Raw genomic sequence first — 16932 nt, 5'->3', positions numbered from 1 at the left:
TCTGTCCATTGATTTGGTGGCAGATTTGGCATTCCTTTTAACCTTGGCAGAGTGTGAAAGTGGAACCTGTAACCTTGAGATACAATGTTGAGAACCCATTTGTCTTTGGTGATGCAATGCCAATTGTGATAGAAAAGTGCCAGTTTTCCTCCTAAGGGTGCTGCCAAGAGACAGCTGTTTGGCAGCTGTAGTGGAAAGTCTTTGAGGCTGCTTTTTATAAGGTTGAGGCCTGTCTTCCCCTTCTTTCTGGCCTGGTGTACCCCATTGTCGAGGCCTGTAAGGGCCTTGTGCATGACCTCTACCTCTTGGACGTCTATATCTGCCCCTTTGAGGTCTGACTGTGACTGGAAAGGACCAATTCTTTGTTGGCCAATTTCTGCTAAAACGAGGAGGCTGAACCTGTAAGAAATCTTTCACCGTTTGCATAGATTTTGCCTTATCCTCCATCTTCTTTAATACCTCCGCTGCCTTAACTGCAAACAACACATCCCGCTGCAAAGGTGCATCCAATAATTTGGCCTTAACATGATCTGGTAATGTATGTTCTTTTAACCAAGCATGCCTTCTAATGACAGGGCCAGTAACTGCTGCTCTACAGGAGGCCTCTAAGGAATCAAGCCCACATTGCAAAGTATGTTTTCCCATTTGTTCAGCTGCATGCAATAAATCCTGCATTTCTTCAAAATTAGGAGGATCTGAATCTGGAAGCATCTTTTGTTTCAACTGAGACACCAAAAATTGCTGATATTTCAGCATGTGAAACTGGCAATTAAAGGCTCTCATTGCTAGAGTTGCAGACATATATACTTTCTTTCCCCATCTGTCTAATGCTCTGGAATCTCTGTCAGAGGGAACTGTTTTTTTTGCTGATGAGGCCTTAATTCCTTTGGGTCCCTGAGAAATAAATAGTTTCACGGTCAGCAACAGGGCTTTTGTACAGAAATTTGTGAGAGTCAGGGACTCTAATATCTATCAGGTTTAGCTGGGGGTAAGGAGTCAGGGTTTAAGTTGGATTCAGTGTACACATCATCCACAATATCTAACACTGGCGGAATAGCAAGGGGTCTGTGTTGAGGCAATAAAAGGAAGTCTCTGAGCCTTTGCTTGGATTCTGAGTAATCCTGGCCTTCCCAATGGAAATGCTCCCTCATGGTATGTAAGGTCTCCCAAAGGAGTAGTCCCTCAGGCGGACAGGTTGATGGAACTGATTCCTCAGCATCAGAATCCTCATAAGGAGGTAAAGAATATCCTAGGTCTGAGGATGAATCTGAGGAAATGGACACCTGGTCGGAAGATTCATAGTCTGCATCCTGTCTGGGCCTTTTATCAGGAGGGGGATGGGACCCCCTGATCAGGGCGATTAGGTCTTCGGCCATTTTTAGCATTTGTTTATTAGGCATGGAAGCCTGTCCTGGAGAATGCTGTGTCGGTTTCTTTGTTTTTAAGGGGGGCTTAGACTTAGCAGAGGGTTTTAATGGTTAACTGGGTAGGTCTGAAAACACCCGCTGAAGCTGTGGATTGCTCAGCTACTTCGGTTCCCACTGAAGGGTTAGTTTCGGTAAGCTGAAAACCTAGAGCGTCCGAAGGCCCAGCTAGCTCCACGTGGGAGTCGGAGGCGGTCTGTGGTTCTGTGGAAGCGGTCGTCGGGGGCTGCGTAGGCACCTCGCTGAAAACTGGAGAACCGGCGACCAGCCTAGAAGAGGCCTCGTCGTCAGTTTTGGGCCTCAGATGCCTGTCCTTGTCCTTGCGCTTTTTATGTATTCCGGTCGTTGGAAGTTCCGATGGCATGGTGTAATTGAATTTTCTGCCAAAATAATGTCGGGCAAAATCAAACAGACGTTTAATAGTGCGCTTGTTAAACCTAGCACAAAACCGACAACCAGTGACGTCGTGGTCTGGGCCTAGGCATGGAATACAATAGGAGTGGAAATCCTTATGAGGTATTTGCTTCCCACAAGAAATACAGTTATTAACTTTTACTGACATCGGTCTGAGGCAAGAAAAAGTTTCCCCAACGGGGTACTTAGCTTTGTAGAAGACTTCGGTTCTGGATTTGGAATGAAAATATCAGGAGTCGGCCGACCGGCACTTGTGAACTGCTTCTGCTTCGGGCACCGCGCGGCAAGAAAGACTGAAGAAAATGGCGCCGGCTGCATCTTATATACCCCTGCTGCACTGACGTCAGGGAGGAGGCGACAGCAACCGACGCCGGACCAAGACTTTGGAACTCAGGCCGACTGGGGAACCACCTGACGGCAGGATAACCCAAGTGTAATGACTGCAGCAGTGTAACACGAACATCTGCACAAACACAGCAAAATGATCAGACAGTTCAATCCTTAACTGCTATCAACTGGCACCCAATGTGAATTAAATGTGACCGCCACAAGACATTCTACCCTTTAAGTCAATGCAACAACCATGCCCACTGCTCTAGCTTGAAATGAAACTTATTAAAACAATGTGGTCAAGCAAAAAAAGACCTGTGTGCTTTCTCTCTCCCAACCACCCATACATACACACATTATGAACCTTTACACACATTATGAGATGTGCCCAACTCCTACCGCTACCCTGTGAACAACTGCAACCATTCATGGAATTTATTAGGCTAATGGTATTTAAATGTTAAGGATACAATAGAAAACAAATTACAAAATGAATGCAAACCAGTTTACCTGCAAGTGCTGCCTGTCGATGAAAAGGAAAATTGACTGGCAGGGGTTGTTAATAACAATTCCAGTCTTATCCTTCCGGCTCAGTACATGCAAAAACTGTTTTTCGTAGTCACCATGATAAAATTCAAACTTGGCCTATTAAAATAATAATAAAAAAGAGAGAAACATGAATATACATCGCACAAAGCTATCAATACAGATAAAAACAACTCTGACTATCCTCAAGACCTTTCAGACCAGAGTGCAAATTCAACCTAATAAACTGTCAGGTAAAATTCAGGAAGCATAAATTGAACAATTTTACATGCAATGAAACACCAGTGAGTTCTTTTAGCTGACCAAAACAATATGCACATCAAAAATCTTGACAGACACAGAAAAAGGTGCCAGTTAACTGCATTCGGAAGAAAGTATAGTTGTGTGCCTACCATAAATGTAGATGTTACAGTGTATTCACTGTTGCAGTCATTACACTTGGGTTATCCTGCTGGCAGGCTACCCACAGTCGGCCTGAATTCCAAAGTCCTGATCCGGCGTAGGTTGCTGTCGCCTCTTCCCTGACGTCAGTGCGCCAGGGGTATAAAAGATGCAGCCAACGCCATTTTCTTCAGTTTTTCTTGTCCCAGATGTCAGGTGCCCCCAAAAAGGTAGGCTAAAAAACATTGCTTATAAAAGCATGCACTAAAATAAACAAAATCTTCATCTACAAGCAAATACACCACATAGGTTGTATAGGATAGAAAAGTACAGATAAGTCCCAGCAAAGAAAGGGGGATGGTGGGTGGGTAACCTGGACTGCAACAGTGAATACACTTGAACATCTACATTTATGATAGGTACACAACTGTACTATGTTCATCGTGTTTCACTGTTGCAGTCATTACACTTGGGTTGAATCCCAAAGCTGAGGTTGGGAGGCTGGGTCTAAATAGAAGTAGGAGTGGCTATAAGGCCCTGCAGAACTGCAGTGGCAAAGCCTGCTCTGGATTTAGAGTAAAGAGTTAAGTGGTAGTGCTTAGTAAAAGTGTGCACTGAAGTCCAAGTTGCAGCCTCCAAAATATCCTTGGTTGGTACTCCTCTGAGGAGGGCTGCTGAGGTGGCTGCTGCTCTGGTAGAATGTGGTCTAATGCCCTTAGGCACTGATTTGCCATGTTGTGAATAGCAGAAACGAATGCAGTGTCCTATCCATTTTGAAATAGTCTGCTTTGAGATAGCTTTTCCTTGTGATCCTGAAGCATATGCCACTAAAAGTTGCTCAGTTTTTCTGAAAGCTTTAGTTTTGTCCAAGTAGAAGCCTAGCTGCCTGTGTATGTCCAAAGAATGCAGAAGTCTCTCCCCCTTTATTCTGTGGGTTTGGGTAAAAGTTAGGCAAATGAATGGTTTGGTTAACAGCCACATTGGACACTACCTTAGGCATAAATGTTGGGTTTGTCCTTAAAGAAACCCTGTCCTGATGGAAGATAACAAAAGGTACCACAGCCATTAATGCCTGTAACTCTGAGACTCTTCTTGCTGAAGTTATTGCTAGGAGAAGAGCTGTTTTCCATGATAAGAATTTTATCTCAGCTGTATTGGCTGGCTCAAAAGGAGGAAGTGTGAGTTTTTCCAAGACAAAATTGAGGTCCCATGAAGATATTGATGCTCTCCTTGGAGGTCTTATGTCTTTGGCCCCCCTGAGGTACTGCCTAAGCAATGGATGTGAAAAAATAGGTGGTTCCGTATTGTACTGGGGTGAAAGGGCAGAGCCGTGGATCTTAATTGATGAGAAGGATAGACCTTTGTCCAGTACCTCAGTTAGATATTGTAAAATCTGAGGAATATTTGGAACAAGCGTGTCAAATCCGTGTGCCTGGTTCCAAGCACAGAATCTCTTCCATTTTTCTGCATAAGATTTTCTAGTGCTGGGCCTCCAAAATAACATCCATGACTGCTTTAGAGAGAGGTGTATTCTGAATGGTTAGAGTATCCGCCATGCAGCTAGATTTAGGGTTCTGAGTTGGCTGTGCAGGATCTGATTGTTTTGTTGCGTCAGTAAATGAGAAATTTGAGGCAATGTCCAGGCTGGGCCTTGGGACAAGCTCCTTAGGATTGGGTACCAGTGTTGGCGTGGCCAATCAGAGGCAATCAAAATCATTTGTGGCTTCTCTTGTCTGACCTTTAGGAGTATCTTGGGGAGGAGAGGCAGTGGAGGAAAGGCATATACTGTAAGGTTGTTCCAGCTGAACGACAAAGCATCCACTTTCCATGCTTGTTTCTAATAAGTCCTTGTGCAGAATCTCTGAAGTTGGCAGTTGTGAGGGGAGGCAGAGAGATCTATGTCTGGTTGTCCCCATTTCCTTGTTATGTTGAAGATTTGTGGATCTAGTTTCCACTTGGGAGGATCCATGAGGTTTCTGCTTAGTTCGTCTGCCAGAGCATTTGTTTTTCCTGGCAGGAATTGTGCTTGCAGGTGTACTTGGTAAGTCAATGCTGTGTTCCACAAAATCATGGCTTGTCTGCAGAGGGGGTAGGAATGGGTGCCCCCCTGCTTGTTTATGTACCACATAACTGTGGTGTTGTCCGTCTTTATCAGCAGCTGTCCTGGATGAAGTAGGTCCTTGAAGGCTGTCAGGGCATTTTGAACAGCTAGCATCTCTTTTTGATTGATATGTAGATGCATTTGGTTTGAGGACCATGTGTCCTGAATGCATCTTCCTGCCAAGTGGGCCCCCCAGGCATAACCTGATGCATCCGTTGTTAGTGTCTGCCTGGCTGGGGGGTAATGTGAATGGCTGTCCATTGTTTTGGTGACAGGCCTGTGCCCACCATCAAAACTCCTGTTGCAGGCAGGGAATGAGTGAAATTAATGATTCCAGGCTGTGGCAATGTTGAGTCCAAACACTTTTTAGATACCATTGTAGTTTCCTCATATGCAGTCTTGCATATGGAATTAGCAGAATGCAGGATGCCATGAAGCCCAAAGCCTGCAGAATTTTTCTTGCAGATAACTGGGCCTTTGTTGCCAACATTTTGAAATAGGTAGTCAGTTGTCTTTGTCTGGCGTGAGGTAAGCCATCTGGCAGTTGTATTTAAGCTTGCACCCAGGAATATTATCTCTTGAGAGGGTACTAGTTTTGATTTCTTTTCGTTGACTGTGTACCCTAGGCATGTTAGTTTTACAAACGCCAGATGCTGTAGAAGAATGTCCTTGTTCTCTGCTTGAATTAGACAGTCGTCCAAGTAAGGATATATTTGTATTCCTCTATCTGCAGAATGCAATTACTGGTGCCAGGCACTTTGTAAAGACCCTGGGCAAAGTAGATAAGCCAAAGGGCAGTGCAGAGAATTGGTAATGCATTGAGCCAGCCTTGAATCTGAGGTATCTTCTGCATAATTGTCTGATTGGGACATGCAGGTATGCCTCTTTTGCGTCTAAAGTCACAAGCCAAGCGGTCTTGCCCAGCATGGGCAGAAGCTACTGCAAAGTCAAAATCATGAATTTTGGTATATCCAAGAATGTGTTCATAATAGATAGGTCCAGTATTGGCCTACAGGCCTTGTCCTTTCTGGGTACCAAGAACAGTCTTGAGCAAAATCCTTGTCCCTGCTCTTGCTCTGGTACTTGTTGAATGGCCCCCATGTCCATGAGGGATGAGACTTGTTTTTGTGCCTCTGCCCTTTGATTTTCTGGCAGATCTGGCCAGCCGTTTGCCTTTGGCAGGGTATGAAAATGGAACTTGTAGCCTTGTGACACGATATTTAGAACCCACTTGTCCGGGTTATAATGTGCCAATTATGAGAAAAAGTGCTAATTTTCCTCCTAAGGGTGCTGCCAGGAGATAAGTGCTTGGTGCAGGCAGAGGGAAGTCATTGGGACTGTTTCCTGTATGGTTGTGATTTGTCTTCTCCAACGTTGGAGGTAGAGGCACTCCATTGCTTTGACCTGTATGAACCTTGCGCCTGGTATCTGCCTCTAGGGCGCCTGGATCTGCCCCTTTGAGGTCTGTCTGACACAGCAAAAGAACCAATTCTTTGTTGGCCAGTGTCTACTAAACCTAGGTGGCTGTACTTGTAAAAAATCTTTGACATTTTGCATAGATTTATCCATCAAGCCAATTTTAAGGAGATGTAGTTACATCAAATAAGTCTTATGAATATCTAGTACCACTATTCTTCTTATATGTACTCTCTATAACAGCTTGACCAGTTCAACATTAGTTTTGCGTTCAACATGCAGTTTACTCAGTGTCTGTATATATGTACACATATATGGACATGAAATGTGCTATATATTAGTACTTAGGTTTTTTATAATAGTTTTTATTAATATTGTGCCTATCTATATAGACACATTATTTAATGTTTGCACAAATATGTAATTGCAACATAGGAGATGTGAAGCACCCTTGTATTTTGTTTTTATATATGAAAACATCTCGTATATATTTTTGTATAATATTTTATACAATAAGTATTGTTTGAAACAATGGCTTGTTTTTAATATATGTTATTATATGTAATGTTACTTTAAATGAATTAATTGACTGCAAGTTTTGATTGGGTAGCATATATTTTGAAATTGTATACAAGTCATTTTGTTTTAAGGTGAATGTTTGAAAGATCTGATGATGCTTTTTAGCAAAAGCGCTTATATGTCTAGACACCAGTGAATAAATTACGTTTTATTCGTATATTCTTTCCTGTTTCACTCCGTCCTCATCAGCTTACTGATTTTATATTTGCTTTTTTTGGATTTGGCAACGGAGTGTTCATCGGGTTATTTGGTGGTCAGTTTACCAATAACTTCATAGATTTATCTTTGTCCTCCGTTTTCTTTAACATGTCTTCTGCCTTAACACCAAACAAAGTATCATGCTGTAAAGGTGCATCTAATAATTTAACTTTGACATGATCAGGCAGATTTTGTTCCTTTAACCAAGCATGCCTTCTAATTACAGAACCCGTAACTGCGGCCCTGCAGGAGGCCTCGAAAGAATCAAAACACATTGCAAAGTATGCTTTCCAACTTGTTCAGCTGCATGCAATAAATCCTGCATTTCCTTGTTTTCTGCACAATCTGAGTTTAACAACATTTTCTGTTTAAGCAATGCCATGACATGTTGCTGATATTTGAGCATATGAAACTGACAGTTTAAGGCCTTTATAGCCAAGGTAGCAGATGTGTAAACCTTTTTCCCCATCTATCCAGTGCCCTAGAATCTGTCAGAGGGGTTAGGGTTTTTTGCAGTGGAAGCCTTAACTCCTTTGGGACCCTGTGAAATAGTTTCTGGGTCTGCAGGAGGGTTTTTAAAAAGGAATTTATGAGAGTCAGGAACCCTGTAATATCTGTCAGGCTTAACAGGAGCTGGAGGTAAGGAGTCAGGGGTAAGACTAGACTCCGAAAACACATCATCTACAATGTCTAACACTGGTGGAATGGTTAGTAGCCTGTGTTGAGGTAGTAAAAGGAAATCCCTGAGCCTCTTTTTAGATTCTGAAAAATCTTGGCTCTCCCAGTGGAAATGATCCCTCATGGTATGCAAAGTTTCCCCAAAAGAATAGTCCTCTGGAGGAGAAGCTGAAGGAATAGATTCTTCAGCATCAGAATCCTCATGGGGGGGAAGAGAATATTCCTGATCACAAGAGGAATCAGAAAAAACAGAAAACTGATCTGAAGATTCATAGTCAGTCTCTTGTCTAGGCCTCTTTTCAGGAGGGTGATGGGAACCTCTGATCAAGGTAATCAAGTCTTCAGCCATTTTGAGCATCTGTTTTTTAGGCATAGAGGCCAGTCCACGTGGCTCTTGAGTTTGTTTCTTTGCTTTAGAAGGTGCTTTATCCTTTGTCTTTGAAGCTGAAGTCGGTTTGATGTAAAGATGTTTAGGTCTGAATACACCCTCAGAAGCCGGTGCCTGCTCAGCAGCTCCGGACCCATCTGAAGGAATAGTATCAGAGGCTCCAATACCTCGAGTTTCCAGCGACATGGCCGACTCCACGTGGGAGTTAGTAGCGGCCTGCGACTCTAATGTAGCAGGCGTCAGGGGCTGCGAAAGCGCATCACTGAGAACCGGCACCTGGCTTAGAAGCTTTGTCATTGGTTTTGGGCCTCGGTTGTCTCTCTCCTTTTCGTTGCGTTTGTTGTGAACTCCGGTAGTCGGATGGCTATCTGACAACATTTCTGGATAATTAAACCGGCGTCCAAAATAGTTTAAAGCAAAATCATGCCGCTTAATAGTGCGTTGGTTAAATCTAGCACAAAACCGACAACCAGAAATGTGATCAGGGCCTAGGTAAGGAATGCAGTAAGAATGAAAGTTCTTATGAGGTATTTGCTTTCCACAAGAAATGCACCGTATTTACTTTTTCTGACATCGGTCTGGAGCAAGAAAAAAGTTTCCCCAACGGGGTACTCAGCTATATTGAAGACTTCGGATCTGAAACTTTAACACATTTCTGTGGATCCCTAGTGACATCTGCATTGCTTACTGTACTTATTTCCTTGTTTCACTTGAAAGAAAGTTACTGTTTGTCATTTTTGCATTTAAGTTACCTGTAACATATTGCATTTAAGTTACCTGGCACTTGCTCACTAAAGCAATTATACAAGTCAGCACTAAAAAATTACAAGCACTATACCCTGACAAACTCCCCTTGAGTACCTTGTTCCCCATTGGCCCTTTTTTTCAATTATAAAGGAATTCCTAATACTATTCTAGCATGTCCAAAGGTCAGTTGTCAATCTCCTCTCCGGTCCAGCTGGTGAATCTGGGAATCTTGAGGCAATGTTACAACTGCCTCATGTACACAGACAACCATCTCCTCCTCCCAACAAATTCCAACACATGTGAGAGATGCAACCATATAGCCAAACTGGAGGCTAAGCTCTCTCATCTCAGTACTGGCGTAACCAGTCAGGAGGAGAAAGAAACCACACTCACTACAATTCCAGTCTCACATAGACCTACCACGACAGCAAACCAAACACACAAAAACATACTCGGAGGCTCTAAATAAAAATCTGCCTAAGCAGCAGAGACCTCCAAAGCAGACACCCAAGCAACCACTACCCCAAAACAAAACACGTGCAACACATAGCTCACAAAGCCAGTGTGCCGAACAGTCACAGCCCTTAAGGCTAAACAACACACCTGATACACTTGTAATAGGTGACTATCGTCAGGCACACTGACGTCCTGCTCACCAGGCTGAACAAGGAGAAGGTCACGGTGAGCTGCCTGTCGGGCGCTAGGATCCGCCACATAACACAAGCACTCAGGTCACTCCAAGGCATGTACAAATATGACTCAGTCATTGTCCATGCTGGTGTGAATGACCTGAGACGTACCTCCCTGGACTACATGAAAAGAGACAGAGGGGCTCTCTGAGCATATAGCCCAGGCTGGTACGACCCTGACCTTGAGTAGCATCTTACCCTCACCAAGAATGATGCCACAATATGAAGACAAGATGATTAATTTCAACAATTGGCTTAAGTATTGGTGTCAAAGGGGATCCAATGCCTGTCAGCCTGGGATGACATGCTCGACAAGCCACGATGTTTCGCTAGGGACAGCTTGCACCCGTCACCCCTGGGCTTTTGGATATTGGCAAAGGCTCTTGCTACCCCCATAGTGCCTTTTTTAGGCAAGGCTCAAAAGACAAACCCACCTCCATAGCTATCACAAGGGATAAGAAACTAAGAGTAATGCTACTCAATGCCAGAAGTCTAAACCTCAAGATGCACGCACTCTAAACTCTCCTTTAGCATGGAGAACAACGATATCTGTGCAGTAACAGAAACTTGGTTCAAGGCTCCCGAGAGCACCCCAGCACTACCAGGTTATACCTCATACCATGCTTTTCGGCACCAAAACTTGGACCCAACCACAAAAGGAGGGGGGAGTATCAATATTCGTCAAAGATACCCACACCTCCAGGTTGGTGGCACAGCACGAAGCATCAGAGAATATCCATGCGCAATTAACTGTGGGTAAAACTGCCTTCCAGTTTATAGCCTGCTACAGACCACCCTCCCAAACCCAGGAACCTCACTTGGCCTTCCTGAGAACACTGGAAAATATGAATATCTCTCCAAACACCATTACACTGGGCGACTTCAACTACCCAAACAGACTGGGAGCATTACTCTATCTCCAACACCCTAGCCCAAAGGTTCCTAGAATTTATAAACTCAAAATGGAACAACTTGCTACCACTCCCACAAGAGGGGAAAACATACTGGACCTGATCATCACCAACATGGGGACTCTATGCTCCAGACCAGAAGTGTATCCCTCACTGGTAAGATCAGACCATAAACTAATCTCACTGGATATTCAACATCCTGACCCCACACTCTGCCCACAAAACCACAGTGAAAAACTTCTCTAAAGCAAATTTCACACTCCTCAAAACAGAGGTGGAATTCTTGAAAATACGGCCCAGTCCGCAGAATCCTTTATAAACGCATTCTATGAACACCTTCAGGAATGCATGGATCATACAATCCCAAATAAAACCAAGACCCAATCCTCCAAAGGCAGACGTCCTGTCTGGTGGACCCCAGCCATAAACAAACTATACAATAGAAGGAGGAAGCTACTACATGATAGAGCAAAATCCCCAAAAGGGAAGGCATCTCTGATCAGTATTAGCAAAAAACTATGGGCACTCATAAAATCATCTAAGGCCAGCTTCGAGAGAAAAATTGCACAGGACACTAAGGATAATCACAAGGCTTTCTTTAGTTATATTAGGAACCTGGGTGGGAATTCCCAGATAGGCTCAGAATTAGTCCAAAATGACAAAAAATACACCAAACCCACAGACATTGCCAACATCCTAGCTGACAGGTTCAGTGCAAATCCCTCCCCAAAAGGGCAAATATCTATCCCAGCAGAGTGCTGCCCCCCTGGCATCTCAGATGCTCAGGTAAGAGCCACCCTCTCCAAAGCAAAAAAACACAGCATCAATGGGACCAGACGGTGTCCCGGGCTGCGTCCTACATGAACTCAAAGAAGAGCTAAACCCAAACCTAAAACTACTGTTCAATCTCAGCCTTACTACAGGATATGCACCCAAAGAGTGTCGTACAGCAACAGTGGTCCCTTTCCACAAAGGTGGTGCCTAAACGGATCCTGGAAACTATCGCCCCATAAGCCTGACTAGCTTGGTCTGCAAAGCTATGGAAAGGATCATCATGGACTTCATAAATAAAGATATTGGGGACCTACAGACACTGGATCCTACCCAGTTCGGCTTTGTTAAGGGCAGATGCTGCCTCTTAAACCTGGTCGATTTCTTTGAAACAGTCACCAAGGCCATTGACGAGGGGAAGGTGGTCCACACAGCCTACCTCGCAAAAAGCCTTCGATACAATACCCCACTCGGGCATTATAGAGAAGCTCACCAGCTTAAATATAAACCCCTACGTCACTAGATGGGTTGCAAACTGGCTCAAGGACAGAACCCACATGGTTAGAATTGCTGCAGCCATGTCAGACTCCAAACCAGTTACAAGTGGCATCCCACAAGGCTCAGTCCTGGGACCTCTCTTGTTCGGTATATATTTCTTGCAGGTACAGGCCAACACGGAAGGACTGTGGCTGACCAAGTTCGCAGATTACTGCAAACTGGGCACCATAATCGATTCTCCAGCCGACACAAGCATCCTCCAAACGGGCCTTATAGAAACAGGCAACTGGTGCCAGAGCCATGGCCTCAAGCTAAACCCCAAAAAGTGTATAATCATCCCCTTTGGCAAAAACAAAGTGCCCACAAATTACCACATAGGTGGTAATCCATTAAGTACAGATGAAGTAATTAGGGACCTAAGTTGATAGCAATCTCTCATTTGACAACCACGTGGCCAAAGTGGTTAGAAAAGCATTTTATATAGCCCACCTAATCATGAAGGGATTCACATCTAGATCAGGGGAGGTCATCGTGCCTCTTTACTCATCCCTCATCAGGCCCATAACTGAGTACAATGCCCCTTTTGGGATTACCTTACCAGACACCTGCAGCAACTGGAAAGACCCCAAAAGTACCTCACCAAAAGGATCAAAGGGCTCAAACAGATGCCATATGCTGCCCGGTTAAAGAAAAGTACAGTTTTGTACCTACCATAAATGTAGATGTCCGATAGATATGCAACTGCAGTCATAACATATGGGTTGTCCTGCCTCAGGCAGCCCTCGGTCGGCCGAATTCCAAAGTCTGGGTCCGGCGTCGGCTGGTGTCGCCTCCTCTCTGACGTCACAATGGCTGGAGTATAAAGGCATCGGCTGACGCCATCTTCTTCAGTGTTTCTTGCCCCAGATGCCAGGTGCCCTCTTAGGATGGCTAAATTTGGTAAATGGATAAAAATAATCCCAAACATGCACAACAGTAATAAACAGATACACCATAGGAGATACCCCCAGCTGAAGGGAAAAGGGGTAGGGACCCAAAAAGAAGGATACAGAGGGGTAGGAGGGTGGGAAAATCCGACTGCAGTTGCATATCTATCGGACATCTACATTTATGGTAGGTACAAAACTGTACTATGTCCTTCAAGAATGCAACTGCAGTCATAACATATGGGTTGAATACCATAGCCAAGCTGGGGGTGGATGGAACTATGAGGAGGATGGTGTAGCTAAAATCCCCTGCAGGACTGCCAAAGCAAAGCCTACTCGGGATCTGGAGTATAAGGGCAGGTGGTAGTGCTTGGTAAATGTATGCACGGAGCTCCATGTAGCAGCCTCTAAAATGTCCTTTGTTGCCACTCCTCTTAGGAAAGCTGTGGAAGTGGCTATAGCTCTGGTGGAATGTGGCCTAATATTGGCTGGCACACCTTTTCCATGAAAAGAATAGCAAAATCTGATGCAATGTCCAATCCATTTTGAAATTGTTTGTTTGGAGATTGCTTTTCCTTGTACTCCAGCAGCATAGGCTACAAACAGCCGGTCAGACTTTCTGGTGGCCTTAGTTCTGTCCAAGTAGTAGCGTAGTTGTCTGTGTATGTCCAAAGTATGCAGTAGTTTTTTTCCACTATTTTGAGGATTGGGGAAGAATGTAGGTAGATGAATAGCTTGATTTAGAGACACCCTGGAAATAACTTTTGGCATGAATGTAGGATTGGTTCTTAGAGAGACTTGATGAAAAATGAGGAAGGGGGGCACTGCCATGAGTGCCTGTATCTCCGAAACTCTTCTTGCAGAAGTGACTGCCAATAAGAAGGCAGTCTTCCATGAAAGAAATTGCATTTCTGAGGTTGCTGCTGGCTCAAACAGAGGAAGAGTTAGTTTTTCCAACACGTAGTTGAGGTCCCATGCAGGTACTGGCTGTTTTCTGGGAGGTTTGATATTCTTTATCCCTCTTAGAAACTGTCTTAGCAGAGGATGCGAAAACACTGGAAGGTCACAGTTGTATTATGCTGAGATTGCTGAGGCATGAATCTTTATTGAAGAGTATGAGAGTCCAGTATGAAATAGTTCTGCCAAGTATTCCAATATCTGAGGTATACTCGGTAATGTTGTGTCCTGACCCCTGTTGGCATTCCAGATGCTGAATCTCTTCCACTTGGCTGAATAGGTTTTTCTGGTGGAAGGTCTGCGTGCTTCCAGCAAAATCTCTTGAACAGATATGGAAAGAGAGTTAGGTGTTGAAGTCATGGTAGCCTCCAGGCTGTCAGATGCAATGTTTTCAGGTCTTGATGTACAGTCCTGTAATTGGTGTTGCGTTAGGAGCAGGGGCCATAGGGTCAGAGGCCATGGTTTGGTCCGAGTTATGGTCAATAGCAATGGGTACCAGTGTTGCCTTGGCCAGTCTGGAGCTATCAAGATGCCTGTTGGTTGTTCTGCTTTGATCTTCAGTATCACCTTGGTCAGCAGAGGCAGGGGAGGGAATGCACAAATTTTTAGAGAATTCCAGCTGAAGGAGAGAGCATCCGTTTTCCAAGCTAGAGGGTGGTGAGTCCTTGTGCAGAACTTTTCCAGGTGATGATTTAAGTGGGAAGCAAAAAGATCTACGCCCGGTCTTCCCCATGTCCTTGTCAGTTGAGAGAAAATGTGAGGGTGCAGCATCCATTCGTGTGGATCCATGAAATTTCTGCTCAGATTGTCCGCCAGTACATTGTCCTTGCCTGGTACAAACTGGGATTGTAAATGTATCTTCAGGCTCAGGGATTTTTCCCAGAGAAGCACTGTTAGTCTGCAGAGGGGATAAGAATGAGTGCCTCCCTGCTTGTTTATGTACCACATGAGAGTGGTGTTGTCTGTCCTTATTAGCAAATGTCCTTGTTGTAGTGATTTTTCAAAAGTCTCGATGGCATGTATCACTGCCAACATCTCCTTTTGGTTTATGTGCAGATGTCTCTCCTTTGGCGTCCAAAGACCTTGAATGCATCTGCCCTCCATGTGCGCCCCCCATCCATGGTCTGAGGCGTCTGTTGTAATCATTTGGCCTGCTTGAGGTCTGTTGAAAGACGTGCCTTTGTTTAGTTGACTGGCTTGAGCCCACCATAGAAATTCCTTCTGCAGACATGGAATAAGTGGGATTATGTCCTCTAGGCTGTTGTTGTGTTGAGACCATAAGTTTTTTTAAATACCATTGCAGGTTTCTCATATGAAGCCTTGCCAAAGGTATCAAAAGGATGCAAGATGCCATGAAACCCAGGGCCTGCAGGATTTTCCTTGCAGTCAGCTGAGAAAGCTTTGCTAGGCCTTTGAAGTACTCTGGTAAATGCTGCTGTTTTTCCTCTGTGAGGTAGGCCATTTGTGTTTCCGTGTCCAGTTTGGCTCCTAGGAATGTAATCTGTTGGGATGGTAGTAATTTTGACTTCTGAATGTTGACTATGTATCCCAAGGCCTGCAGTAGATGCATGACATAGTCCAAATTCCCTTTTAAGGTTTGCTTGTTGTCTGCTTGTATGAGGCAGTCGTCCAAGTAGGGGTATATTTGAATCCCCTGCTGTCTGCAGTGTGCCACTACTGATGCCAGGCAATTCGTGAACACTCTGGGCGCAGTAGATAAGCCAAACGGCAATGCTGAGAATTGATAATGCTCTGTCCCTGCAAGAAATCTGAGGTATCTTCTGCAGCTTTGTCTGATTGGGACATGCAGGTATGCCTCCTTGAGGTCCAGAGTGACCAGCCAAGAAGAAGGGTTTATACCTGAAAGCTTTGCTGTGTTTTGTTATTTTATCTAATATAAAGTGGTTTATTCTCCAGCGTCTGTATATATCTTTTGACTGTTGCCTTTGATTTATGTAATTGTTCCTGACCAACTACTGGGAATATACCGGAGGTCTCGTGCAGCCACATTTCGTTGGTAACATGGAACCAGCAACTTTGAATTTTTCAGTGGAATCTCTAATTACAACGGAGATTAATCCGCTGTTGAAATTTGCCTCAACGGACCAATCTAACCAGGGAGGTAATATATCCAACAGTACTATACATTCTGTTGAATTTACAAGAAAATTACAGCTTTTTGAGAAGAAACTTACTTCATTCAAACGGCTACAATGGCAGCGTTTCAGTTTCTGTGCTTATCTTGACAGGGGGATAGTGCCCAGAGGCCTTAGAATACTCAAGATGCCTTCATATGGTAATGACCAGCCAAGACCCCTTGCCCAGCATGGGAAGAAGTTGCTGCAACGTCAGCATTTTGAACTTTGGCACAATGAGGAAAGTGTTTAGATTTGACAAGTCCAGTATGGGTCTCCATTTGTTTGCTTTTCTTGGAACAAGGAACAGTCTTGAATAAAATCCCTGGCCTTGCTCCTGAGGAGGAACCCTTTCTATAGCTTTTATACTTAATAGATTGGAAACTTGAGTGAGTGCCTCTGCCCTTTGATGATGTGGCAGGTTTGGCATGCCTTGTCTTATTGGTAATGTGTGGAAGTGGAATCTGTAACCTTTGTCTATCAAATCCAGAATCCAATTGTCTTTGGTTAAGATATGCCAGTTTTGTGAGAATAAGGCTAATTTTCTGCCCAAAGGTGCTTCTCTTTCAACCTTTGTAGGTGATGCGAAAGTGAAGTCATTGTGATTGTCCTTGTGGTGCAGCTTAACTGTCTGCCACTTCTTTGATTTGGAGGTTGCCATTGGCGGCCTGTAAGATCCTCGGTATTGCCCTCTACCTCAACGCGTCTGCTTTTCCCCTTTGAAACTTGTCAGAGCCGAGGAAGGACCAATTCTTTGAGGGCCAGTTTCTGCTGAATCTGGGTGGCTGAACCTGAAGGAAATCCTTGACTGTCTGTACTGACTTTGCTTTTTCCTCTATGGAT

At 44.2% G+C, this 16932-nt stretch overlaps 1 protein-coding gene across 1 annotated transcript in view; it reads right to left on the bottom strand.

Moving 5' to 3' along the window:
- The window catches only part of CCHR3.PART1H6orf62 (chromosome chr3.part1 C6orf62 homolog), a gene marked incomplete in the record, with an annotated part of 567964 nt that overhangs the window by 220120 nt on the left and 330912 nt on the right, over positions 1 to 16932 (bottom strand). The window contains 1 exon segment of the mRNA XM_044067089.1: positions 2679 to 2813. Within this exon segment, the coding sequence (XP_043923024.1) occupies positions 2679 to 2813 (135 nt within the window).

This window comes from Protopterus annectens, chromosome 3.part1, assembly GCF_019279795.1.
Source record: "Protopterus annectens isolate FY-2018-M chromosome 3.part1, PAN1.0, whole genome shotgun sequence".
NCBI classification, from domain to species: domain Eukaryota; kingdom Metazoa; phylum Chordata; order Ceratodontiformes; family Protopteridae; genus Protopterus; species Protopterus annectens.
The sequence above is the reverse complement of the archived record's forward strand: the minus strand, read 5'-3'. Positions and strand labels throughout refer to the sequence as shown.